Here is a 27,316-nt window from a genome sequence, read left to right as displayed (position 1 = left end):
TAAAACTAAACATTCTTGAAATGTACCAAGCGGGGCCCGCGCTTTCTAAGAGCCCACGGGGAGTCCTTTTGTACAGTGAAGGGGGCCTGTCTCTGGGAATAGCCGCTCCTAGCTTTCCCTTGGTCCGTCTGTCTTTCCCGTACAGCGGGCTCTCTTAAGCCAGGCAGGCCCGCCTAGAGCTTTCCCGGCATCTCCGAACAGCCTTCTCTAGGACGTACACAGAAATCTCATCAAACGGCCGGGAAGGCGACACTCCCGCATGCCCGTCACGTTGCCAGTAATGAGATTTCTCCTGGGCTGCGAAGACCAAAGGAGCTCAAGTTTGAGAAGCAAAAGAGCCGGATTTGCTCCCTCCTGGCGGGGGGTCGTGTGTGCAGCGAGCGATAAGTGGCAAACCCAGGAGGAAATTATCTCCTGGCTGCCGGTCCAGGAAACAGGCCTTGAAGAAAATGTGAATCGCATCTAACAAACAAGACCCATTCCACAGCCCCCCCCCCCCCCATGGGCATGACAAGAGCACAGACAGAAGCTGCCAGACAGGGGGGGCGGGGGGGGGGGACAGGCAGAGAGGGAGACAGAGCTAAAGGCAACGGGAAGCTTTGCCCGGCTCCCCCTCGCCTCCCCACCTCTGCCCCCGGAAAAAGGTTCACACTGGACAGAGCTGCTTAAAGAAGGCGGTTTAGATATAAGGATTTGGGGTGAATTCTTTAGGGGACGAGTAAGCCTCCATCTCCCCCTTCTGGTCCCCATCTCTTTAGCTTGGCCATGCAAGGTGCCAAGGCTGTTTCCAGCATCCCGCCCCCCGGGGAATGAATCTGCACGCCTGACCCCTCCCCGCTCCCCCCGGGGGACTAAGGCTGGGTGTGCTGAAGGACAGAGCGACGGGTGGGGGGGTCCCACGGGAGGGGACTGAAGCGCATCAGATGCGGAGTCGGCTGTCATGCAGATGAAAGAGCTGCTGACCCAGGACGGCCTGTTCGCATCTCAGCTGGCACCTAGCTACAGCTTGGCTCGGAGCAGTCTTTAGCCACGTGGCAGTTTAGGGACGCAAGGGTCAGGGTGTGGAAACGGTCTGTGTGACCTTAACGACAAACACTTTGCCTTGGTTTTATCTTGCAAACCTCACGGGCCTTAATGCCGGTGGAAATTCGAAACTCGTAGGGGCTAGGAATGACATTGGAGAGAGGTCTTGCTGCAAAGGCTTTTTTATTTAACAACAATAACAACAAAGTTCTGGAATTCTGTTTTTTTCTTTTTTAAGTTGTTGTTCTTTTGTTTTTTCAATTTCCATCTATCGATGGGGGGGCGGGGGGGGGTTTGACCTGCCGCCCCACTCGTTCTTGCACTCACTGGCTGCCTCCTGCATGTGCCCTGACCGGAGACTGAACCCACAACCTTGGTGCACGGGGACGATGCTCCAACAACTGAGCCACCCGGCCAGGGCTGGAATCCTATTTCTTAATCCTTCATCATCATCATCATCATCATCATCATTAAGCTTGCTTCAGAAGAGGCTAAGCGCTTTATACATATATTATTATTATTTTTTGATTGATTTGAGAGAGAGGGAGAGGGAAAGAGAGAGGGAGAAACACCCATCTGCCGCTCCAGTTATTTACGCATTCACATTTTCCTGTTTTTATACTGCCACGTTCTTTCCGCTCATTTTCAACGTTTTAGTTTATGTATTTAATAACTGCAAACATGCTTTTTTTGAGGGGATCCCTTCAGACTGTTCTACTGAGGACTGAGGGTCTAATCTTGACGTTCGCTGTTTCTGTGACTTTCCCGCGGGGCAGTTTTCCCCTGTGCGTGTTTTAAAGTCAGTCTAGATTACGAGCTCACCTTTCAAGCTGCTCATGTTTTCATATGTGGGAATCCAGGTAGCCTGGGTTGAGGATCTATTTTCTCCACAGGAATCTGCGGTCCGTTTTTTGACTTGGATCACGCGGGTAGTATAAACTTGAACCCTGATCCAGTGAGGAACGGCCCTGCGAGTCTGAATTCCCCAAGGAGACATTTCCCCTGCTCCAGCCAGGGTGCGCGCTTATTGCTCTGGTTCCTGTTCCCTCCTTGTTTCTCACCTCTGCTAACTGCCTCGCTTCTTGGGAGCTCAGCTAAGCACTTAAAGGGACATTTGCTAGAGCTTACCTAGCATTTCTGGAGTATTTGTAATGGAAGAATTTTTAGGCAAATTAGTCCATGCTTTTGCCACTGCAGAAGCTGCTAGTATTGCTCCAGGGTTCAGGTCCCAGGCTCAGATCTTTTGGCAGGTGACAGCACTCCATTAGATCTTAGTAGCGATGTTTTATTTTCAATGTATTCTTATAATTATTTTCATTTATGACAATACTGAATTTCCATTTGAGATGCTTCCTTGTAAAAGAAATATATGTACGTAAAGATTAGGAGTTGATATAAAAATATTAACACCCGTGGTGAATAGAGATCATGAAGCTGTGTGAGAGTGACCATGCTTGGGACACCTGGCTGTAGATCCGCGGCGGTTACTGTCATCTTGCTAATGGTCGCAGCTTCCTGGTGTCCACGGCACTGGTCAGAGTGTAGCAAGTCTGAGTCCAGTTAACGTCTGATGTTCTCCGGACTACAATGTCAGGCTTGCTTTCTGACAGTACAGCTATTTTAAAGGTGGTCATGTTTCAACTGGCAATTGACTTAACTTGACTGGATGTAGGTACAAAAATAAGATTTCCCTGTGGTTGCTTCCTCTTACCCCCTCCTAAAGCTTTACAACTGTTCATTCCATCTCTGAAACAGATGGCCCAGCGACTTCGGGTAGGAACTGTCAGGGTGGAGAGCACTGATAAAGCTGCTGGGAATAGAAAGTCTTTATGATAAATTCACCACCTCCTGGCATGAACAGCCCTGCCACACTGTGGAGCCCTGACTGTGGAGCAGCCGGGCAGCAGCCTACGTCCTTGGATGTCCCTGTGAGCATACGTGTGTGTCCATGGACCACCTTGACCGGGAAGCCAGGTCCCCAGTAGGGTAACTGGCCTCAGGACCATGAACTTGATCACTGATTTCCCTCCTCTCTGCCACTGATTTCTCCATCTGGACCTGCCACACAATAGGGGCCTCCCAGTGACTGCTGGGACGCTGTAAAATTCTCACAAATAACCTCATCTGAGTTCCCTTCCACCTTAAAAAAAAAAAAAAAAAAAGCCACATGGCCCAGTTTCTTAGTGTTTTGGTCGTTTGAAAACAAGGTGACTTGTCACTAATGGGATCCGATTTTAATTTTTTGTCTTGTCTTACAAGAAATTTTTGGACAGATCATTTCCTCCCAATTTTCATTGAGGGAAAAAAAGGTCACTAAAACAACAGCACATGTTGGGCAGCTGCTGCCTGCAGGTCCAGTCATGCTTTGATGGGCAGAGCTTTTGCCCTGATAATACATGCCCAGCACCAGCCCTCCGCTCGCTCCCTGGCCGTGGGAGCGGGCCCAGAGTGCACCTGTCCCTTTCCTTGCCCGGAAAATGGCCCGAGAACCCCTGACTTCCAGGGCTGTTGGGAAGGTTCCCTGGGATGATTCCTAGAAACACCTGTCACAGCAGGTGCCTGATAAATATTAGCTCTTCCCCCTCTTTGTATTTTTGATGCCTAATAAATCTAAACCGACAGGATAGAAGTGGATGGCACAGAAATTCCTCAGGAAGCAGGAACAGCTGCTTAGTTTTGCACAAGCCCCCAATGGAAGGCCCTCAGCAGGCTGACCCGGTCAGCACGTGTCACAAACCCACCTGGCGCTGGGCTTGGAGGAGCCCCTTCTCCTGTGAAGCATGTGCCCCCCCAGAGTCACCACAAGGTGGTGCTGTGGCGACCACAAAAGCTCCCAGGGTCTCTGGCCAGATCTGGGAGCCTCCTGGAGTGCCATTCTAGTTAGGGCAAGGGCGCCTTGCCAAGGGCGGGGCTGACCATGCCCCAGAGCGCCTGCTGCTCCCTGGGGCCTCTGAGGTGAGCCACGAAACCAGGACTCTGAATCTGGTGGCCCTGCCTTTAACTAGCTGTGCAGCCTGGGCAAGCTGGGTAACCACTTAGCTATACATTTTTTTAAAAATGTCTTTATTGATTTGAGAGAGAGGGAGGCAGAGGGAGAGAGAGAGAGAGATAGAAACATCAATGATGAGAGTCATTGATCTGCTGCCTCCTGCACGCCCCTTACTGGGGATCGAGCTGGCAACCTGGGCGTGTGCCCTGACCGGGAATCAAACTGTGATCTCCTGGATCCTAGCCTGATGCTCAATCGCTGAGCCACGCTGTCCATGCTCAGTTATAGAATTAAATGGTTCCCATGGGGCAGGGTAGTTGTTGCTTTTGTGGCTGTATTTCCTGCCAATCCTTTGAGGAAGGAGATGGGGCTTTGCATAAATAAATAAATGGAAGTGAATAAATGAATGAACAAAAGATGGAGAAAATCAAGAATAAAGAATATACTAGAAACCTAAAAGGTCAGAGTCCACATGGGGACATCCTGTCCTGCGGCAGCAGAGACAGGGGCCCCTACACTGAGGCCCTGTCATTAAAACACTGACGCCCAGGCAGGCATGCTTTTATCTTCTGTTCTGCACAAAAGGCCTGGCAATTCTCTAAGATGCCAGTTTTGACAATACTGGCTAAGCAGGCTTGATGCTCACAGACATCCTAGATACGAGGAAAAGAAACCCCCGTTTCCATTACAGACCTCCATGAACTGAGCCGGTTAGTTAATATATAAATCTACGAGACTCGGGGTGTTTTCTTCCCCTGTTTGGAACCCCTGGAATGCTCCTTCTCTGCAGGCAGTCGGATTCCTGTTATTCTTGACTAAGGCTCATGCACAGGACTTGCTTATGCAAAATTCTGAATGAGGGGGCAGACCAGGAGGGAAGGACACAGAGAATGGTCCCTGGAGACGGGTCTGTCCGTGAGACGGGGACGTGCTGTGTCCCCAGGAGCGTGGGCAGCGAGCACAGACATCTGCTCCATCTGCTGGGTGGCCATTACTGGTGGACCTAAAAGAATCAGCATTCAGTTTCCAACACAATCTCTTGTGAGTCTGCATAATGGGGATCTAATCAGCTCTGGGATAAAATGTTTCTGAAAAGCCCGGGACCAGACCTGGGGGCATGCGGGCCACCCAGGTACTGCAGCCCCCGGGGCTCCCTCAAGGTGCCGGCAGCCTCCCTAGCCAACATCAAGGGCATCTGTATCCCCAAGGGGAAGCAAGTGCCTTCAAAGGCATTTGGCATAATCCCAGGCCAAGCTTCCTGGAGACACCCCATTAATTTAGATGAAAGCAGCAAATAAGTTCTGAATTCTGTTAACTCGTTTCTCCCCGGGAGTGCCAGTTGTCTAAAGACGGTACTGTTTTTAGTGAGCTCCGACGCTGTGAGTGCTGCAGCTTTGGGTAAATCCATCTGGATAAAGTAATGGAGAGAGGAAGGAAGGAGCCCTATTTGACGAGGGTCTACCACGTGCCAAGCACTGTGCTGTCACTTCCTCTATATTGAAGGGCCGGCTGTGCAGTCCACCGCATGTACATCATGGTGCCAAGTCCCATACCAGGTGCTGGTGACATAGGGGACCCTCGAAGTCTTCGTTGGTTAAAGAGGAATATCGATACCTACATCTTAGGGCTCTTTGTACATTGAAGGAGAGAAAATACGCAAAGGGCCTAGTTTAGCATAGTGCCTGGTACACAGCTAGTGTTCAATAAATGGCAGTTATTAAGTCCCAGAACACTCCCGAAGCCTCAGCATCCCATCCTACCCACTAGCCTGAAGCTCGGAGGTGAGGTGACTGGCCCAAGGGCACCCAGACAGTAACTAGCAGAGTCTAGACTTGAACTCAGGCTTCTAGACTCTAGACCCAGCGTTTCTTCTTTCAGCTCATCATTCTCAAATGGTTGCCTCTGTCCCTCGCATCTTGAAGACACAGGGAGAAGTGATTCGATGGAGGCAGCATACAGGTGGAGAAGGGGCGGGGGAGCCAGGATTGACTTAATTAATGGGCTCCGGTGCCCAGGGTTTAGCGGCCCTGCAGGCTTTTATTTGCTGAGTGAAGACTCTGCCAGGCAAGCTGGCTCATCTCGTGATGCCTCTCCCCCTGCGCGGACAGGGCCACCGGGCAGAGACAATACGCAGCGCCCCTAATTAATTCCCTGCGCAGCCCCTGGGAACGAACGGAATGAATGCATAAGTAAGCCGGGGCCGAACCGATTCCCTGGTTCACGTGGCCATTTCCTGGCTTAGCCGGCGACCACGAGTCAGTCTGAATTAAGCTCACTTTCCAACTATTAAATTTTGAAACCTTTGTAAAGCAAATTCATAGAAAAATGAACAATCCACTGTGCTCTGGGGCCTAGAGTCTCTCAGTGAGCACCTGGATAGTGGCTCTTGTTGGCATCAGGCCCCGCCAGCCCTGCCCTCGCCACCTGCTGGGGCCAGAAATACCCTTGGTCACAGGGTCAGTCACTCCCAAAGCAAATCCATCCTGGTGGCTGGCAGGTGGACCATTGTCAGAGCGGCTCGGTCATCTCTGGGGATTCTGGCTACGTTCATTTCCTGCCCAAAGGCACACACATAGGACAGGTGTGCTTTTGTCTTGGTTTTGAGTGGGCAGGATCATTGCTGCGCGTGTGCTGACCGATCATGCCTGCTGGGCATCCTGGAAGTGGAGTGGCCCAGGTGCCCTGGGTCACTAGGAGGTGGGGCAACAGGCCAACCAGCTGGCCCACTCGTCGGGGGCTGTGAGCTCGACTTTGCTGAGGCAGTGCAGGCCTTTTACCACCCAAAGTCCTTGGCATTATCTTCTGCAGGTGGCATTCAGGACAAACATTATGGCTGTTCTCATGTCCCTCATTAATGAGTCAACTACTAACAGGTATTGGGTGTCTCCTAGGTGCCCAGGCCTGGGCCAAAGGTGAATCAAAACACAGTGCCTGTCCCGAAGCTGAGCGCCCTCTGGTAGGGGAGAGACCTGGAAACGAGTGCCCATAACTGCGGCCGAAACAGACAGCGGGGCCAAGGGTGAGGGAGGGGGCAGGAGGCGGCTGGACGGGATAGAAGGACCCAGACTCTATATCTGTCTGAAGAGAGGAGTCCTCAGCCACCCCAAGCATCCAAATACTCATCCAGAAGGCAGGGGATTCCCACTGGGAGCCAGCCCTTTCCACAGTCTGGGTGCATCTAAATACGCGGCAAGGCTGCGCCGAGAGCGGGAGCAGCAGACAGAGAGAGCTGGGCAGAGGCCGCGCACATCTCCAGGACGAGGCGCGGGGGGGTGGGCCAGCCCCGCCGCGCCTCTGCAAACCCAGGCCACCCGCCTGGAGACGGGGGGGGGGGGAGCAGAGCCAGCCTGGCGGCCTTGCCGGGCATCTGCCCACTCATCTGTAAAATGGGCGTGATAATAGTATCAGCCTCATGGAGGTGTTGGGGGGGTGACGAGATAACATACGTGAAGAGTTTGGGACTGTGACCGGCACGTGGAAACGCGGCGCGAGTTACAGAAGCGGGTGCCACTGCCATTCTACTGCTGCTATTTTTATTAATATTATTATTGGAATCTGTTGTTATTAATAACCTATTGGAATCTATTATTATTGGAGGGAAAGCTTCCAAAGTGAGAAATGAGTAGGAGTTACTTAGAAAAGATGGAAAGAAAGAACGTGGCCTGTTTGGAATCTGACCGTGGTCCGCCGGAGCCAGTGCGAGGTGGAGAGTGGTGGGCAGAGGGCTGGAGGGCAGCTCGTGAGTCATGGTGGGAAGTCTGAACTTGATCTAGAGAATAGTGGGGGTGTCGGAGGCCCCTGGGCTCGGCTGAGCTGCTGCTGTGTGTATCTGGTTGTGTGTGTGAGAGAGTGAGTGCATCTCCCTCCACGGGACCTGCCCAACTACTCATCTACGGCTTGATTCAGGGACCAGCGTGTGACCAGTCAGACTCCTTAGCCAGGCATTTGAGACCTTGTACCAGGCTCCCGTCCTGACCATTTCCCACCATTGCACCCCCCCGCCCCCCTTTCATAAGCTGCAGAAACACTGGACTTAATGCTCCCAGACACTCCGGAGAAGCCCTCCTTGGCCCTGCTGACCCGACCCTCCGAATACCCTTCCTCTGGGTCCACTGGATGACCCTGCCCACCGTTCAAGGTCCAGGTCCTCTGCAGAGTAGAGCTCGAGGTTAGAAGTGAGGGCTCTGGGGCCAGACGCCCAGGAGTCGAGTCCTGGCTCTGGCACTCAGGATACCCCCAGGGCCACAGTTTCTCACCCGTGAAGCGGGAGAATAGCCCCTAGGGTTGCTGTGAGATTGACCGAGATCCTGCATGGAGGTGCTTAGTACACAGCCTGGCATGTGGTGAATTTGAACCTGACTCCTGAGCACATCAGCACATGCTCGATGCCTTCACCAAGGTCAAGTACCTTCATCTTCCTGAGCACTCAAAATGTGCCAGGCATCGGGGAGATGGGGAGCGGGGCACAGGCAGATCCCGCCTACATAGAATTCATGGTCTAACACGGGGGCTGGAAAGTGGACACAAAATGACAAGCCCCTCTACTTACATGATACTCCCCAGAGTTCCCTGTGCATAGTAGGTCCTCAGACTAGAGTTTAGAGGAAGAAATGTTTACTGAGTGTACCCAAATCGGGGCAGGGACTTTCATACTGATCGTCTCATTTTAATCTCCCGATGAGCCTTTGAGGTAAATATTCTAAGCCCTATTTTCAGAAGAGGAAGCTGAGGCTGAGAGAGATTAAATAATATGCCCAAGGTCCAAAGTTAGTCGGTGACAAAGTCAGGACCCAAATCCAGGTCCACCCAATACCAAAGCCCCAATTCCTTTCAGTGGGCCACGAAGATCCGGGGGAGGGAGCAGCGACCAGGAAAGAGGCAGGAAGGCAGCTGCCTTGGGAACCATCCCCCAAAAGGCTGAGCTGCAGGGACACCTCAGTGTCTCACGAACCAGCCCTGCCACCCAGAGGCCACCTGCCTCCCTCCGGCCAGTTTCCAGCCTCACTTCCGATTGCCACAGCCAAATGGAAAATGGTAATTAATTCAACTTGATCGGTAGGGGAACTGAGGATTTGGCTTGCATTAACGATCTGAAGTTAACATGTAATTTATGCTAATTGCAGCCAAAGACATGCCTTTCTCCTCTAAATTGAGAATCGGTCTTATTAATAAGATCACATCGCTCTCGGTAATGAGGAGCCTGGCAGATGGTCGGCTGCATGGGTTGGGGGAACGAAGACTAGGGAGGGAGTAAAATGATGACAGCACAGAGAATGACAACTTTTCAAGAGCCTGGGGGGGGGCTTTAGAGAGCAAGGGGAGTATGCGGCCACCCCTTGGACCTGCAGGGACCTCAGCCTGCAGGTTGTTGGAGGATGTGTTGACCAGGACCCAGCACTGGACTGGCTGCCTGACCTCCATGCTCTCCGGCCTTTGCCACTGCCCAGAGGTGACGCCCAGCTCTTGTTGCAGGTGGAGGGATGGATGTCCAGGGAGGCTGCGTCCTTGCCTAACCCAGGCCACCCGGCTGAGCAGAGGCAGGACTCAGAACCAGGTCTCAGCTGAGGGCAAAGCCCGTGCTTTCCTTTCTCCCAGCAGGAGAATCAGGGTTACCGGCGGAGCCCCGATTACTGCCCGGCAGCTCTTCACTCCCCGCGCCGCCCACTGACCTAGTGCCGGGCATCGCTCGCGTTGGCAAGCGGAATGCGTGGAAGATTAAAAATCACCAAAAATTCTTTGCCCCTTCTCCCTGCCAGAGGAGGATCTACTTCTCTCTTTGCCCCGTTGAATCAGGTCAGGCCCGCGACTTGTTTTAACAACAGGACGTGGCAGAGGTGATGCATTCTGGAATCTTGGCCTTAAGAGGCCTTGCAGGTTTCACTCTTGCTATTTTTTCTCACCCGAGGGTATTTTTTCCATTGATTTTTAGAGAAAGTGGAAGAAAGAGAAAAACACTGACATGAGAGAGAACATCAATTGGCTGCCTGCCATGCACACCCTTGAGGGACACATCAATTGGTTGCCTTCCGCAGGCGCCCTCGACTGGGAATCAAACCTGCGACCCTTTGGTCGGGGGGCCGACACTCTAACCACTAAGCCAACCCGGCCAAAGCACACTCTTGCCATCTTGAAACATCTTGCCATGTCTGCCCCGAGAACACCACACAAGGAAGTCAGGAAGGTGAGAGGTCTGGGGAGGGACTGAGGCACCCTGGGCGACTGCCAGCACCAACGGCCAGACAGTGGGTGAGGTCGCCTTGGAAGTTCCAAGCATTCCAGCCCTGCTGGCACCTGCACAAGTGAGACGAGAGGAACTTCCTAGTCAGTTCGTAGAATTGCGACAAATAATCAGTTATTGCTGTTTTGAGCCACTATGTCTGGAACAGTTGTTCGCAGTAATAAATAACTGATTCAGAATGTTAGTACATACGACATAAGCAGAGGTCTTAAATGTGCATGCGTGGTTTGGCTTGGCTCTGGCACTCTAGCGATGGACCAGAAGAAGAGCTGGTCGCCGGCCCTGGTGGCTGCTGCCCCTTCAACCTCACTAGGACAAATGCATGTGGAGCAGATCCGAGAGCAGCCCAGAGCATGGGGCCAACCCTATGCAACTTACAGCCAGAAACAGAAGCTATTCTAGAGCAACCGAACCAGAGACAACCTGTAGATCCTGGGCATGAAAATATCTGGTGCTGTAACCCTCTGAGTTTGGGGGTGGTTTGTTATGTGGCATCACTGCAGCACTAGCTGACTCATACACCCACCCTGCCTCTCTATAACCACGTATTTTTATAGCAGAGACTGGGCTCTGGGTGACAGCTAGTCCCTTATTTTTCCTGAGAGAGATTCCGACGGTATCGTTATCATTTGCACAGAGTTGCAGGAACACAGAACACGGCAGTATGCAGTAGGTGCGTCAATGGTGTTGCTGTAGCTCAACAAAGCCATTTACTGGAAAGGATGAAGAGCTGGGGATGGGGAGATGTTGCTGGGTACCCAGGGGGTTCCTCCCAGCAGGCCATAAGGTCCCAGGTGGATTATCTGTGGCAGGGAGGGCAGGAAAGGCAGGTAAGGGATGCCTTTTTGACTTGCTCTGTCTCTGCTGATACCGGGGAGGGGGAAGCGTGTATATAGAAAGGGAAGGCACAGTGCTCTCCGCGTAGGAGTGGAAGCCCACCTTTACCAGAGCTCCAGGTTCAGCCCTCGCCTTCTCAGTGGTTTCTACCTGACCTCTGACCCCAGGCTGGATTTTCCTACAGAAAACAGCTCAGGGCTGGCTTCCCAGGCCCTCCTGCAAGGTGGTCCTGGGTTACCCACAGCTACTGGAAATAGGACGGAGGTGCCCCTCCATTGCTTAGTGATGTGGGCAATGCAGGTGAAAAGGAGGCTGCTGAAAGCTACAGGGGGCTTTGGGGGCCTCCAAAACGGCACAGAGGGGAGGGTGAGGCCCACCGCAGGGCTCACACAGGCTGGCCCTGCCACAGTGAATGGCCAGGATGGCACGTCCACCTTGCCTTTGTAACCAAGAAAACAGCTCTGATCCTCAGTCCATTTTAGCAAAAGATAAAGAACAGGAATGAATCATTTTCCTGAGCTCCAGGGTCTCTCCCATGCCCACTGGTGACGCCAACACTGAAAATAACACCAGCCAGCCCTGACTCATCGGGCTGCCTCAGGTCCAGCCAACGGGGGACGTCCCCACCCCTCCTGGCCTGCTGGCAACTGGTCAGCAATCAGATCGCACGCTGGGGATGACCACGGAGAGTGGCCAGGGGCCCACCTTCAGGCAGAGCCTTAGGTTTGGCAGATACTCTGAAGAGCTGATGCTGAAAACTGGGGTCCTTGAGCTGAATTTGGTCAAGGATGGGTTTTACAATTTGTAAAGTACTATACATACATGGGGCACCTGGCTTGCTCCTCAAGGCAAGTACGTGGCATGGGAATTATTAGCTCTATTTTATCAGTGGGGAAGCTCAGGCTGAGAGGTATTCAAGGACGTCCCGAGGGAGACTGCTGGGTACAGCTCCAGCCCCTCTCCCAACCACCTTCTGCTCTCAGGACAAGGACTCCTTGTCTCAGTCCCTTCTCTTGCCTTTAGGGTCCTGCTGCTAAGCCTCACCAGGAGAGAGGTTAGGCTGGGTCACACAAGCAGTGGACCACTCCCAAGTGCCCCAAGCTCTGCACCTCAGTCCCCAGCCCCCTCCTACAGCAGCCTCCACTGACAGATCTGTCCCCAACCAACATCCTGTCCTGGAGACCTCACCCACTGAGGCCAGGAGCAGTGGCACTCAAGCTTTCCATAGAAAGGATGCCGCTGGAGGGCATGACACAATCCCAGAGGTATCCGTTAGCAGGTTGAATGTGCCCCCCCCAAAAGGCATGCCCACCTGGAACCTGTGAACGAGACCTCATTTGGAAGAGGTGTCTTTGCTGATATAATTAAACAATGCAAATGTAATTAGTTAAGGATCCTGAGGCAAGATCATCCTGGACTTGGTGGGCCCTAAATCCAAGGCCACTGTCCTTAGCAGAGGAGACAGAAAGGTGAAGGCTGAGGCAGAGGTCAGAGTGATGCACCTAAAAGCCGAGGAAAGCTGGCAGCCCCCACAAGCTGGAAGAGACAAGGAAGGACCCTCCCCGAGAGCCTTCAGAGGGAATGCGGCTCCGGAGACAGCTAGATTTTGAACTTTTTGTCCCTCCCTTTTCCCTCCCAGCCAAGAACAAGCACCAGAACGCCAAGGCCAATGTCATTACTCTAGGACTGTCTCTCACCCACTCTAATTTATGTACAGAAAGAATAATAAATTTTCCAAGTGACTTAACTATTTTGTCTATTTTCAAGCTGTTTCAAACTGTGAGCTGTTATTTCTAAAAGCTGAGAACATACAGGCTCACAACTCCAGGTCTCGAACCTCTGAACTAGGGGTAAACCTGGGGAGGGTTTTTTCCCCCTGTGACAACAAGCCAGACTCACCTTTCTCCTGAGCCATCTCTTGCAGGCAGAAGTAGATGACTCTGGCTCCCAGGCTGAAGCCAATCAAAGTGACAGGTCGCCGGCCCTGGGGGAAAAAGCACGCAGGTGTCTGGGAGGGGACACAGCCAGTTCTAGCAAAACATGGGCCCTGATGAGGGTGGCCCTTGCACATGTCTTTAGGGCTGATGTCTGTGCAGTCAGCTCCCCTATTTCCCTCCTGGGCCCTCACCCACAGCCATTCCCAGGTACCTGCTGCCGGGAGAGCAGGACATGGGCCAGGTGCTTGCCAACCTCTGCTGATCGATGGAGGCACACACCCCAGGGGTTGTCGATGATGTTGGCGACAGTGAGGAGTGAAGCAGGCCAGGTCAGGGCAGCCGCAATGCCTGGGGAGGTGAAATGTCAGTGATGAAGGCAGTGGGGTTCTTGTCGGGAGTGGTTGGCCGACTACTGGATGCCCGAGTGAGTACATGCAGAGTCTCTACCTTGGAACCCATAAGTTCTAGTGTCAGCAAACTCTAAATAGCAAAGAAGAACTTGAAGCGCATGCATTTCTGACACATGGACTAGATCCCTTCTGTTCAGGTGTCTGTCATGTGTGAGATTCCAAAGATGGCCCCAATTTGTCACTCGGCCCGGTACCCTCCTACTTAGCCCTGTAACTCTGCAGTGTCCCCGCCCCTGCCCTGCCCATCCATTGTGGGCACAGCCATGTGACTTTCTTTGGCCGATGGGATGTTACTAGATGTGAGACTTCATTCAAATGGACTTGTGCACGGAGGCCAGCCTCTCATGTACTCTACTACTGGTGTGAGCTAGCCTGCTGACCCTACGAGGAGGAGAGACAAACTAAGCAGAGCCGAGTTGCCCTGGTTACCCCAGACAAGGTTGCCTAGATCCATGGACAGCGGGCTGACCCACAGATGCAACAGCAGGTTCAGCAGAGATTAGCCAAATGAAGCCTCATCACTCCGGAGCTATTATGATACATAATTGTTATTTTAAGCCACTGAGTTTTGGGGGGCTTCTTATGCAGCAATAACTAACTGATACATAATGTGATTGGCAGTTTACCTGTCTCCTCCCCTCAAAGACCCTACAGACAGGAATCAGTCTTAACCTCTCTGTGTTCCTAGGGTCCAGCACAGTGCCTGGCTCACGGGGGCCTCAGGTATGCAGAGGTATGGTACCCGTGAGGGCTGGGAGCAGTGGGCATGCTGCTGGCAGTGGGGACAGGACTTACCAGACAACACTGTGTACTTTAGGGCCTCCTGGGCCACCATGTTTGCAAGCCCACTGAGGATGGTCTCCAGGGCGTTGCCGAGTTCCATCAGGTACTTGGCCTCCCAGGCCAGGCAGTACTGCTCGCAGCTGCGTGCCAGGGAAGCCCAGGGAGCGCTGAAGGTGCCTGGGGTGGACATAGGTAGGTGGGGTCTCTCCTGTCTGTGCTAGAGGATGCTCCACCCCACTTTTCCAGACAGGGGACCACTCACCCTCAGGGGGAGACAAGAGGCCCACCCCTGCCAAGGGGCACCTAGATGGAGCACTGCGCCATCCATGAGTCTGCAGGCTGGGGTTCGAGTCCCAGCTCCTGCATTCATTAATAGATGGGTGAGCTGGGCACATTACTCTACCACCTTGAGCAGCTCAGCCAATGTCAACCCCCCCTTTACATTCCCTCCACTCTGGTCCTCACGGTATTTGCCAGACGCCAGCCATCCCGTGATGGCGATGGTGATGTGCAGCTGCCTGCCTTCCGTCAGAGGCAGAAATGTGAACTCCTCAATGGCCCCGACACGCTTCTTCATCTTGTATCCTAAAGACCCAGGTGCAAAAATGAGAATGGAAGTGACCAGGGACCCCAGGGAATGTTAGAGTGGCTCTCTGTGCTCACAACTCACACAGCACTGACCATGTGCCCTGCCTTGGACAAATGTCTCATTTTTCAGCTCATTAAGGTAGGTGCCATTATTGTCCCCAATTATAGATGAGGGTAAGAGGCTTCCAAAAGCTGGCCAGCCCCTGAGTGGCAGAGCTGCAGTCGGAACTCAGAGCCCAGGCTCATAACTACCACTCTGTCCTGACTCAGTTGGTTCTGTGTTATTTTTCCTGCCCACAAACTTCACGGGTACAACATACCCCTTTTAGTAAAAGTGAATCAAACTGACCAAGATTCTCAACATAGGAACCAACACCCCACTTGAGGAGTGGAACAGGAATCCGGGGGCTTCTGGTACACGTGATTTGGGAAAACTCCGCCAAGAGATGCTGGTACATGAAGGGCAGCCATGTGCTCTCTTACACAAGGAAGCCCAAGTATCTCCGAGGAGGCCTGTCTAGAAACTTCCTAAATGGTGACAAGCAGGTCCAATGAGACCCTTCTCAGCAAGTCTACACAGGGTGCAGTTTCTCAAACTCAGCGCTTACACCGACCCATGCTGAGCTGTCGCCCAGTTCTCTGAAGCCCACTGCAAGTTCTGGCAGGGCTGGGACCCAGCATGAGGAAAGCCACGTGCTTCTCCTCCACCTCCTGGGAAGCCACCACTGGAGAGAATCTGGGTGTGTCCTTTAGGAGTTGGGCCACCCTGGCTGAAAACCCCTCACTGCCCACACTCCTCTTGAACCTTACCGGTCAGGCTGGCTCCAGCTGCACCAAACAGCGAGGTCATGACAGCTATGCCTGCCACCGAGCCCAGAGCCGCCGCTCCGGCACTGCCAATGATTGTTGCGGCCCCGGCGGCAACAAGAGGGGCAGCTAGGCCCCCGGTCACCCCTGCAAAGAAAGCAGGAAGCAGGGGAAAGGTGGGCGTGAGGACGTGGCCTGCTGGCTTTTCTCCCATCCGCTGCCCACTGCCTTCCAGGGAGGCTTCAACAATCCTAATGAAAGGACTGTGACAGAGCACCCACACCGTGTCTGGGGACACCTGCCCGCCGATCTCCCGCCCTCTCCACTCCGTCACTCTGGGCTGCACTGACCCATGTGCCACCATCTCTCCCTGAGCTGGTCTTACCGATCACTGTCCCGCCTCCCACGGTCGCCAGGCCTATCAGGAGATAGCGCTTCCATTTCCTCCGGTTTTCTTTCTTTTTCCTGGACGCCTCGGCCGTTCTGGGGGACAAGAGGTGGGTCCTTAGGGTCGGCTGTGCTTGGAACCCCTTGAGACCCCTCCGCCTCACCAACCCCCAAACTGGGGTCAGTGCTGGGTACTGTCATTCAGAGCAAGGTCCCAAAGTCACCCTGGGCCCATCGATGCTTTTAATGAGCTGAAAACATTCTAAAACCCAGCTGGGGAATCCCAGTGTGTGGGATGCGCTACTTACCCAAAGGATCCATCCTAACAGGGTTGCAATTTGGAATGATGAAAAGACAAAAACATGACAATAATAGTAAAAGGAGCACAGAAATATCTTTTAACAGATGGACCCAGATGAGTACCAAATAGAACCACAGACTCCTCACCTCCCTCCTTCCTTCCCTTCCCCTCAATCCTGAGCTCGCCTCCCTCTGGGATATTTGGAAAGCAACTTCCTTCAGAATAATCATTTCAACGATGGGTCAGAGAAATGTCTGCCCTGGAGACCTGGGCCATGGGGCAAGAGCCAGAATGCTTCAGACTTGAAATGCACCAGCGATAAGATGCAGCAGGAGGGGCGCATTTAGAGTGAATGGGGCGAGGTGAGTCCTGAGAACAGCCGCTGGGAGTGCCCGGCCGCGTCCCTCAGCCCTGCTTTCCTGTCGGACACCCGGTCCTCCATGCTTTGGGACAATAAGGAGCGGGACCGAGCCTCAGTTTCCTCTTTTGTAAAACGGGGACAATAACATCTCTCTTTTAAGGTAGCTGGTTTGTAAAGATCAAATTCATTCCTCCTTCACCCATTCAATCAATACACTTTGACAGAGGGCACTACGTGGGGGCCCTTCTGGGTGCCACGATCGGCAGTCCCAACCAATACCTGCTTCCTTCCCATCTCTTTCCTCACGAACCGCGCAAGATGGTGAGAAATAGTCCATCCTCAGTCATGAAAAACAAATGGGATCTGAGCAGGGCATTCGGGGGTCTGCTAATGCTTTTTGGTGTTCTGCCAGCTCCCCTCCCCTCGCCCAACTTTTGTCCTAAGCAGCTGCTGGGCGTACAGCACAGCACCTCTCGGATGCCTCACTCCAGGGCAGCATGAAGCGAGGATCACAAGCTCTGTGCCGATCACAGGTGCCGGTGCTCCCCGACTGAAATTCATCAGAGGTGTGGGACAAGGCTGAACTGCACACATTAGCAACATGGCAGGAGGGTGGCCCGTGACAGCCTGGGTTCTGAGGTCAGGATGCCCATAAGCGCAGGGTGCTCGTGTATCACCAGCCGCCAAATCCTCAGGTAGCCCTCTGGGCTAACCCTGGTCCTACCCAGGAAAGATTCCACATCCTGCCCTGCTGAACCGAATGGTCCCATGACCTGCTTTAGTCAATGGAAAGTAGATGGGAAGGGTGTGTGTCACTTTCGGCGAAGTCTTTAAGAGTCAGTGCAAGAGACTGATAAGATTCCCTTTGCTCTGCTCTAAGACAGGCAATGTTCCAGACAGAGGTCACTCTGTCAGCCTGGGAACCAGAACCAAGACAGCGTGGACTGAAGCCATAGCCAATCTGCAGTGGATGTGTCATATGAACGAGAAATGCACCTGTGTGGCTGTGCGTCACTGAGATTTGGAGGTCATCTGTTCCTGCAGCAAATGACCATCCTGATGGGTAGAGTCACATACTAACTTGGTGACTGTGCACACAGTACCGGTCCTGCCTGAGCTCCCTCATCCAACAAGCAGGGATCATAGCTGTACTTAATTCCAGGGGTATGTGAGAGCTCCGGGCAATACTCCACATACAACACTGGAATGTTGGAACCTGTCTGATGTGTTTGTTGCTATTATCATTGCTCTCCTTATTACAATCATTTCCTCCTAAATGCAGGAGATATACTTTGGCCCTTAATTGCTAGCACTGCTCAATGCAAACAGGAAGGTTGCAAACTAGTGGCCTGGGTCAGAGTTCAAGGCCTGAGGAAAAGTTTCAGTTGCTGAGGATGTACAATGGGAACATGCAAGAGACCTACGAGGGGCCAAGCAGCTGGCTCTGTGAGTCAGCATCCTCTCATTCAGCAAACAGTGCCTGGGAAAGCCTGGGAGTTTGGGGCAGGGGTATCTGAGCCCGGTTCTGCCAAGACCTCACTGGCTCACCCACTTTTTCTGAGCCTCAGTTTTCTCACCTGGGGAGTATCAACGGAAGGGTGATGATAGCATCACCACAGCGACCGAGGTCAAGCTCCTTCTTCCTCCCTCCCTCCCGCCCCTCCCTCTGCCCTGGGAATAGTGTCACCTCTCTAGCATGACGCTCAGGCCCTCCGTGACTTGCATGCCTCCTTGGGACTCTCCTTTTGTCACTTAAAAAATATATCATTTTTTAACTCAAGTATAGTTGGTATATAATCTGATACTGGTTATATTAGTTTTAGGTGTACCGCAGAGTGATGTGACATTTTTATAGCTTACCATGTGATCACCCCACTAGTTCTAGTAACCATCTGTCACTGCGCAGACTGACGACATTACTGACTGTACCCCTTTCTCCTTCACACCTATGCCCTCACCCCCTCCTTCCTGGTAGCCATCCCCCTGGTCTCTGTTTCTATGAGTTTTTGTGTTGTTTTATTGCTCATCACTTCTTTTTTTTTTTTTCCCCTCACCCGAGGATATTTTTTCCATTGCTTTTTCAGTGAGGGTGGAAGGGAGAGAGAGAGAAACATCGATGTGAGAGAGACACATCGACTGGTTGCCTCCCTTTCACGCACCAACTGGGGCCAAGTCTGCAACCGAGGTGCGTGCCCTTGGCTGGAATTGAACCCAGGACCCTTCAGTCCTCGGGCAGATGGTCTAACCACTGAGCCAAACCGGCCAGGGCTAAATATAGTTCTTGAGGCTGTTTAATTTCAAAGTATGAATGCCAGTGTATCAAATCCACTTTACAAAGATTAGATGGACCACATACTCTAATCTCTAGTATTCTGCTTCGTATTATCATTTAAATGTTTATAAACATTTGCTGAATCAAAAAGAATGCAATATTTTTCCTAAATTATTTAGCTAAGGTTCTCCCTCTCTCAACGTTCACCTGAACTGCCAATCTATTTCCTTATTTATGTAAGTATTTGAACGATCTTAATAACTGTTTTGTACATAAAACAAAGCGCCTTGCCAGTCATTAATCATCACAGCTTTTTATTCTTGCTATTACTCTGATTGTCTGAATGTCAGCATCTAAAGACAAGAGGAGACATTCGCTCTGTAACACCGACCTTGTGTCTGTCCTGTATTTGGAAGTGAGTGTTCAGAGCAGGAATCCCAATTCAGAGGGCGCCCTGTCCCTGTCATTGACTGTGCCCGCTGGTCGGATACCATGGCAGTCTGCGCCACCCTGCTCACTGGCCACAGTCATGCTCTGGAACGCCAGAGACGAGCCCGAGTTGGTTTCCATGTCAGCCTTCCAAATACAGAGGCAGGAGCCTAAAGGCAGATCTGGGCCCAATCGCAGGCTGAAGCCACAGCCACCTAGCAAAGAGCAAGAGGCCACCCTGCCCATGTCGCTAGTCAGCAAATCGGTTTCCCTCCCTGCCGTCTTATCTCCCTGGGAGGATGCTCCTTACCCTATCGCCCCCAGCGCACCATCTTCTTTATTTTAGTCACCTTTTCCAGTTGATAGGGAGGGCTTATCTCTGGGCCATCTAGAGACACTTTCCTAGTAAAAGCTCAGAAAGCCCCATAAATGAACTATCTTTACAGCTTTCTCCAGAATTAAGGAGGGAACCTGGACTGGTAAACCAAGCCTTGAGGGATGCGGGCAGTGACGTTCGCAGCCTGGATATGGTGGTTGAGTCAGATGGTACTCTGACCAGCTGGGTGGCCTTGGGAGAGCCAGGTCCCTCCTCTGACTTCCTGTTTCTTCCCCTGTGAATCCCTCAGGAGACTGTCATGAACACCCAATGAGGGGATATCTTGTGTCTACATCTAGTAGATGCTCGATAAAAGTTAAATGTTGACAATGTTGTTCTAACTTTCAACCTCCAGTGTCAACCTCCAGCGTCAACCCCTAGCAGGGCTTTACCTAACATTCACTGAGACCTACTATGTGCCGGGAACTGTTCCAAGCTTTTGATATGTATTCATTAATTCAATCCTCTTAACTGCCTAATGATGGAGATACTAGCCCTATCCCCATGTCAGAGGTGAAGAAACTGAGGCACAGAGGAGTGAAGTTGTCAAACAAGTGAGGGAAGCTTGGGTGGCTTCAGGGCTCAGATGGGGACCCAAGAACAGAAAGGAGGTATGTCACACCCTGAACCGCAGCTGCAAAGGATCGCCTTGGGGCACCGAGTGATAAGCTCACCTTGCAGAAACTGAAAACCTTAGAGTTAAAAGAAACCTACACATAATTCGATCCTCTGCTTGTATAGGTGAAAAAACGGGTGCTGCTCCCCAGAGAGGGAAAGCAACGTGTTCAGGGCCACACAGAGACTTGGCAGCAGAATCAAACTGAGAACCAGGCTGAACACTCGCTATGCTTTTCCTGGGTCTCCGATCCTTCCAGAGACCACAGATAGAACCTGAGAGGTCTCCCAAGTCCCTAACATTGAATTAAAAAATTCCACAAGTGGAGTATTTTTCTGAGGAAGGGGCTCATACATAGTAATAACAGCAATGATAACAGATACTAGAGCAAATAATGATATTTACCAGCTAGTTACTCTGTACAAGACCTGCTTGAAGCATTTTACATGTATGAGCTCATTTGAGCCCCATGGGAACCCTGTGAGCAGGATGCTACCATTATCCCCATTTTGCAGATGAGGAAACTGAGGCTCAGAGAGGTGAACTAACTTGTCCAAGGTCACACGGCTGGTAAGTGGCAGAGCTGGGCTGTGTTAGAACTTGTTTCTACATACTCCAGGATCTGACTACTGGTATTATCAGAATAAATCCTCTGGGTAGTAATGTTTCTTTCTGACAATAAGCTTTGCAAACAATAGCTGAGAGTCTCCTTCATTTCAAGGCTCATAAGATACTACAAACATCTAAAACATCCCCAGAATCTGGGCCGCCCTTGTGATGGTGTTGAGACCTGGGTCTAGGTGCTTCTGTATTGACACGGCTCCGGGAGTCAAAACAAGTCTGTTTCCAGGTTATTTTGACAGACCAAGCTTCCTCCTTCCCCAAAGAAACACCTTTCCCTTTGCCCTTCAAACCCTGGCAGGAGGGCGGCTCCGGTTCTGAACTAAATTCCCAGCTGGGCTGAGCTGGCACAACCTGGCTGCTCAGAGACAGTCACAGTGGCCGGCCGACCAAGACCCAAGGCTGGGAGACGTGCCTGGTGCGCGGAGCCCGCAATTAGGCTGTGACTGGATCGATTGATTGCGCTGGGAGCAGATGTGGTGTAAGGTGTTTAGCAAACAGCTGAGCCTTGGCCAAGTTGCTGGGATAATTTCCCTCTACCCGCTCCTGACGATGCACAGAGAGCAAACCCGCTCCACGGCGGCGAGGCCCAGGGGCCAGGGGAAGGGAAGGACTCCTACCTACTGACCACTTGCGCGCCAGCCCTGGCTGAGCACCTTATAACACGGTCACGTTCTTTTCTCACAACCACCCTGGGAGGACGCTTTCTTATTCCCATTTTACAGATAAGGATATTGTAGTTGCCCAAGGTCAAAGGAGTGGATAGATGTCAGAGGTGGGATCTGAACCCAGGCCACTCCGGCCCATGGACAAGAACCTGATGGGAAGTGGGGTGTTGGGGCCACAGAATGTTGAAGTTACAAGCCCTTAGCAATCACCCATTCACTCTCCTCTTCCTAGAAATGAGGACTCAGGCCCAGAGAGGGGCAGTGACTTGCTAAAGCCACACAGTGAGTCTGGGCTGCCCCTGGGACTCTCTGTGCACCGTCTCTTAATGCAGGGAGGGGACAGATGAGATTGTCATCTGAAAAGTGCACCCCAGTGGTAGGTCTCGATTCCTGGCAGATGGGCCGGGGTCTCAGGCTCGCTTACTCGGATTCCTCCTCTTTGGTTTCCTTCAGGCTCTCCAGGAACGTCTCTTCAAGGAGATCCAGCTCCCCTAAGGGTACTCCCAGGAGGGCGGTCATGTGGCAAATCAGGACTCGGGCCCGCGCATCGTATCGCCCTCCAAAGAGAGAAACAACACAGGCAGCGAGTCAGTTTGCCTTTAAAAACAGATGGCAACAGCCGAGTAACTGATAAAACCCGCACCCTGGAAATGTCCTAAACACACAACCCCACGAGAACCAGTCAGTTAGTCAGAATAGGTGCAACTATTACAAATATTAATCAAAAGCAAGGTAGTATTTTTTCACCAAATTAGCAAAGATCAGGGTTTTTTTTTTATCCCAAAGCTGTTGAGGAGGCAATGGACATGGTGCTCAGGTGGCAGTGTGCACTGATATAAACTCTCTGGATGGCATTCTGACGATATTCATATCAAAAACCTTAAAAATGTACATCTCCCCCCGGCCTGCCAAATCACAGGACCAGAAAGTAGGATGGTGGCTACTAGGGGGTATGGGAAGGCGGGATGGCTCACAACAGTGTGAATGTACCTAATGCCACTGACCTGTGCACTTAAAAACGGGGAAGATGCTAAACTTTATGTTATATGTATTTTAGCACAATTTTAAAAAGTGGGGAAAAGATGTACATCCCCTTTGGCCCAGGAACTCCGTGTTGAAAGTTCAAATCTTTAGAAAACCACCCTAAATATAGAAAATATTTAGTAAATAACGGTCTTACTGCTGGATTTATAACCTTCCTCCTCTCCCCCACTGCTACTCCGGGGAGGAGTGTGGCTTATACAACTGGGTCCCCTCTGAGAGTCTCTCTTCTCCCCAGGCGTGAGCTGTCCTCAGCTAGGTTCCCTCGGGTGGGACAGTCAGCACATTCAACCAGCCAAACTGCCGCCCGTCATCAGCTGACACTGGAGCTCCATCTCCCTCGCTCCTTTGAAATCTCTCAACTGGTTCCAAACTGGTGGGGACAAGAGGACCCAATGAGTGCCACCTCCAGGAGACTGACTCAGTAGGTCTGGGATGGGACCCGGGAATCCATCTCTGAACATGCACAGCCAAGTCTGAGAACCACTGGTCTGGGGGAAGAGAACTGTCACTCCTGGTTTTCCTCTGGGTCTCTCTCCCTCCGTGGTTCCAACTCTCCCGCCTTGGTTCCCCCCCAACCCCAGAAACATTTCCACGCCTGGAGATGGGGCTCCAGTCAGGGCTCCTGGCACTGCTCTCTTCTTTCCTTGGAGATAATGTAGACCTGAAATCTGTCATGACTAGAACCAAATCCAAACCCTACCATGACCTATAGGTAGGTCGACCCCTGGCCAACTCCCTGACCGTCCCTTCTAGAATGTTCCTTCCGTGGAGCACTTGCTATTTCCACTACCTGGAAGGCTCATTCCCCAGATCTTCATGTGAGACTCCTCTCCCTCATTCAAGTCACTGTTCAACATCTCCTACTCAGAGGGCCTTCTGACCACCCCCATTAGTCTCCAGTCCTTCTCACTGCATTTCATTTCTCATAAAACTCACCACTCTCTATCATAGTCATTTATTTGTTTGTCTCTCCCTCTGAAATATAAACTTTACAAGGGTAGGCTTTTTCACTGCTCTATCCCTAGTCCTTAAAACAGCGCCTGGCACAAAGAATGAATGTTCCAATGAGCTGACAAATCGGGGTAGGAAATCTCTTTGTACGTCTAACCTCGGGCAAATGGCTTCTCCTCGCTCAGGTGGAAAATGGAAATACAGAGTCATGGCACAAAGTTTTGAAGAGAGGACTCCTAGTCTATGACTGGCCCCAATGAATGTTACCGAGTTGGTCTCCTCTGCTGGGTGTCTGCAGCACTGGGCAACAATTTTATACTGAAGTAGCAGTGGCTAGCCTTCAACATGATGCAGCCTCCCAAGTCCCGAAGTCTGAGGTTTCAGTTTCTGTGAAATAAACCAGCTCCTTCCTTGAACCAGGGTCCTCAGAGTGAGCCGCGGTCTGGCAGCATTTGCCTAGCTGCCCTTGGCTGCCTCCCTAGATGTGGAACTGTTTACGTGCCGGGGAACAGACAACTGCATGTTGTGTCTTGGGATCATTACGTCAATTAAAGCTCCAAAGAAAGGAGCTTGCTGCGCCCTCACAGGATCATAGACTATTGTACCCAGGTGATAATCGAGCCGTGGACATTTACCAAGCCTTGGCCATAGCAATTAATTGGTGGCAATTATAATTAGTCACTAATTTGTATACCATTTGTCAAGGCTGCAGTGATAGAGGCTGCCAGGTGCACAGGTGTCCTCCCAAGGTATTCTCAGGCATGGGGCCCTAGTGTGCCAGCCTCATGTAAGGGTCATTTCAAGGACCTTGGTGGCCAGGCTGCTGGACTTGGAGCTGACGTGCCAGGGTTGCTGAGGGGTTTAAAAGAATTAGTATAAAGCACGTAGCTGAGGGCTAGCACACAGGAGGCACTCAGTAAGTATCAGCTACGGTTAGAATTGCTCCCAGGGCCCAGCACAGGGCCTGGCACATGCAATGGGTGCTTAGCTCTTGTTTGCTGAATGGATGAACCAGCCAGGTTTTGTTGTTTTTTTTTACCCCTCACCTGAGGATATTTTTTCCATTGCTTTTAGATAGAGTGGAAGGGAGGGGGGAGAGGGAGAGAGAGAAACATTGATGTGAGAGAGACACATCAATTGGTTGCTTCCTGCATGTGCCACACCAGGGGCCGAGGAATGAACCTGCAACCCAGGTACGTGCCCTTGGCCAGGAATCGAACCGTGACCCTTCGGTGGGCAGGCTGACGCTCTAACCACTGACCGACACGGGCCAGGGCTGAACCAGCCAGTTTTAATGCTGATAACAAGTTGTATGGATCTCTAGGATGCTGATGGAGCACCCAGCAACCAGGTGACAATGTTTGCATTTCACCACGACCATAGGCCAGTACCTCAGCCCCTTCTGATTCATTAGGGAGGCAGGGTTCGCGATCAGTAATAAACCCAGGTGAGAAAGGAGAGCCAAGTCTGCGGTAAGACTGCTCCGTCCTACGCAGCGTGCACCTCCGCGGGCCCCACAGCCTCGAGCTGGTGCTATCTTTGGCTTCAGAGTACAGAGGGCAAAAATTATTGAGTCTAAGCTTCCCGGGCACTGATGCAGAGTTCAAAAGGAGGCACACTTTGCCTTAAACGGCATTTTGAAACTTTGAAATGCCGTCCTGGGCTACTTACTTAACCTACCGAGCCTCATTTCCTTCTGCCAGCGGGGATAACAGGACCTACCTCATGCTAAGCAACACTTCACAAGCGATGTACGGGACCAAGATGGGCAACGAGAATAACTTCTAAGGATTACCAACTACAAATAAACAAGCCCCGCCTGAGATGGCCAAATTTTGGGTCCTAGAGCACTGGTTCTCAACCAGGGCTGTTTCTGCCCCCAGAGGACATGTGACAATGTATGGAGACATTTCGTTGTTGTCACAACTCAGGAAGTGCTTCTGGCACCTAGTGATGAGAGGCCAGGGATGCAGCTAAATATCCTACAATGCACAGGACGGCTCCAAGACAGATGTCCCCAAACATCAACAGTGCCAAGGGTGCAAGGCCCGGTTTAGAGTTAGCTCAGATTCAGGCTTATCTTCAATACACAAAAGTCGTATTGTTTCAATCGCGTGGGCAGAGAGCTCCGTGGGTTGTTACAGGATGGGGAGAAGAAAGTGATTAACACACGCAAAAAATTCCACACAGCTGCCCAAATGGCATCGTTTTGTGACTCAGATCCCAATGCTGTCGGTAAAGGTCGACCTTCCAGGAAGTTCTGGGAAATGCAGCTCTTCATGTTGATTTCCTGGGCTGATTTCATGACTAACCACCTCGCCTCACACCAGAGAGAAATCCAGCAGCACAGAGAGTCTCCTCCTCCGCTGTGTGCCCCACCTCATCAGTCTCTGTAGCAGAGGACAGTTTAACCTTCAAGTTCACACAGACCACCTGCTAGCATGCAAGCTCGTTCTGTAAAGAAAGGTCATCCATCCATCATCCACCCACCCATCCATCCATCTATCTATCATCTATCCATGCATCATCTATCCATCCATCATCCATCCATCTATCATCCATCCATGAATCCATCATCCATCCATGAATCCATCACCCATCCACCCATCCATCCATCCATCCATTATCCACCCATCCATCCATCATCCACCCATTCCATCCATCCATCCATCCATCCATCCATCCATCCATTATCCACCCATCCATCCATCATCCACCCATTCCATCCATCCATCCACCCATCCATCCATCATCCATCCATGAATCCATCATCCATCTATCATTCATCCATGTGTCATCCGTCCATCATCCATCCATCATCCACCCATCATCATCCATGAATCCATCATTCATCCATCTATCATCCACCCAACATCCATCCATGCATCTAATACTAAATGCCCACCATGTGCCCATCAGCGTGTAGATGCTGAGATACGACGATATACAATCCAGACAAGAGCCTGCCCTCATGGAGCTTGTGGGGAGTGGCCCAACTATGACACTGACCTTCTCTGCTCCGTCCTAAGGCCCCCATGCTTCAAACTGTGGATAGTACTGAACTCCATAGATGTCACGCTTTTTCCTTTACATATACACCTATGCTACAGTTTAATTTATAAATTAAGCACAGTAAGAGATTAACAATAACTAATAATAAAATAGAACAATTATAACAGTATACTATAGTAAAAGTTATGTGAGTGTGGTCTCTCTCTCTCTCTCTGTTAAGTGATTTGATAACTGAGATGGCTATTAGGTAAGTAATGGGAGGGTGGCATATATGGCATAGATACGCTGGACAAAGGGATAATTCATATCTCAGGCCAGACAGAGCAGGACTTCAAGATTTCATCACATTACTCAGAACGGCGTGCAATTTAAAACTTATGAATTGTTTATTTCTGGAATTTCCCATTTAATATTTTCCAACTGTGGTGGACCACGTGTAAGGCAAACCATGGAAAGCGAAACTGCAGATAAGGGAGGGAGGGCTCGTGTAATTAAGTTAAAGATCTCAATATGCAGTCACCCTGCACAATGTCCTTATAAGAGACATGCAGAGGAGAGGAGAGGGAGGAGGCGAGAGCCCTGGAAGATGGAGGCAGAGAATGGAGTGATGTGGCCACAAGCCAAGGACCGCCAGGAGCTGCCAGCAGCTAAAAGAGGCACGAAGGA

The 27,316-nt window shown here is 51.5% G+C and overlaps 1 protein-coding gene across 14 annotated transcripts in view; it reads right to left on the bottom strand.

Moving 5' to 3' along the window:
- TMCO4 (transmembrane and coiled-coil domains 4) overlaps nucleotides 1-27,316 on the bottom strand; it is a 58,708-nt gene that overhangs the window by 14,873 nt on the left and 16,519 nt on the right. For 10 of the 14 annotated variants that reach the window (XM_081144596.1, XM_081144586.1, XM_081144597.1 and 7 more), the window contains 7 exons: nucleotides 22,068-22,200; nucleotides 15,998-16,095; nucleotides 15,616-15,759; nucleotides 14,683-14,802; nucleotides 14,230-14,394; nucleotides 13,236-13,372; nucleotides 12,987-13,071 (listed from right to left, as the gene is read on the bottom strand). In XM_081144596.1, coding sequence (XP_081000722.1) covers nucleotides 12,987-13,071; nucleotides 13,236-13,372; nucleotides 14,230-14,394; nucleotides 14,683-14,802; nucleotides 15,616-15,759; nucleotides 15,998-16,095; nucleotides 22,068-22,200 — 882 coding nt within the window. Of the gene's footprint in view, nucleotides 1-2,605; nucleotides 2,831-4,076; nucleotides 5,016-12,986; nucleotides 13,072-13,235; nucleotides 13,373-14,229; nucleotides 14,395-14,682; nucleotides 14,803-15,615; nucleotides 15,760-15,997; nucleotides 16,096-22,067; nucleotides 22,201-27,316 lie in introns of those variants that run through there. The other 4 variants (XM_081144587.1, XM_081144588.1, XM_081144589.1 and 1 more) reach the window with 2 other exon arrangements.

This window comes from Miniopterus schreibersii (assembly GCF_964146895.1).
Source record: "Miniopterus schreibersii genome assembly, chromosome: 8".
Taxonomy (NCBI): Eukaryota; Metazoa; Chordata; class Mammalia; order Chiroptera; family Miniopteridae; genus Miniopterus; species Miniopterus schreibersii.
This window is presented reverse-complemented; position numbering and strand designations above follow the sequence as displayed.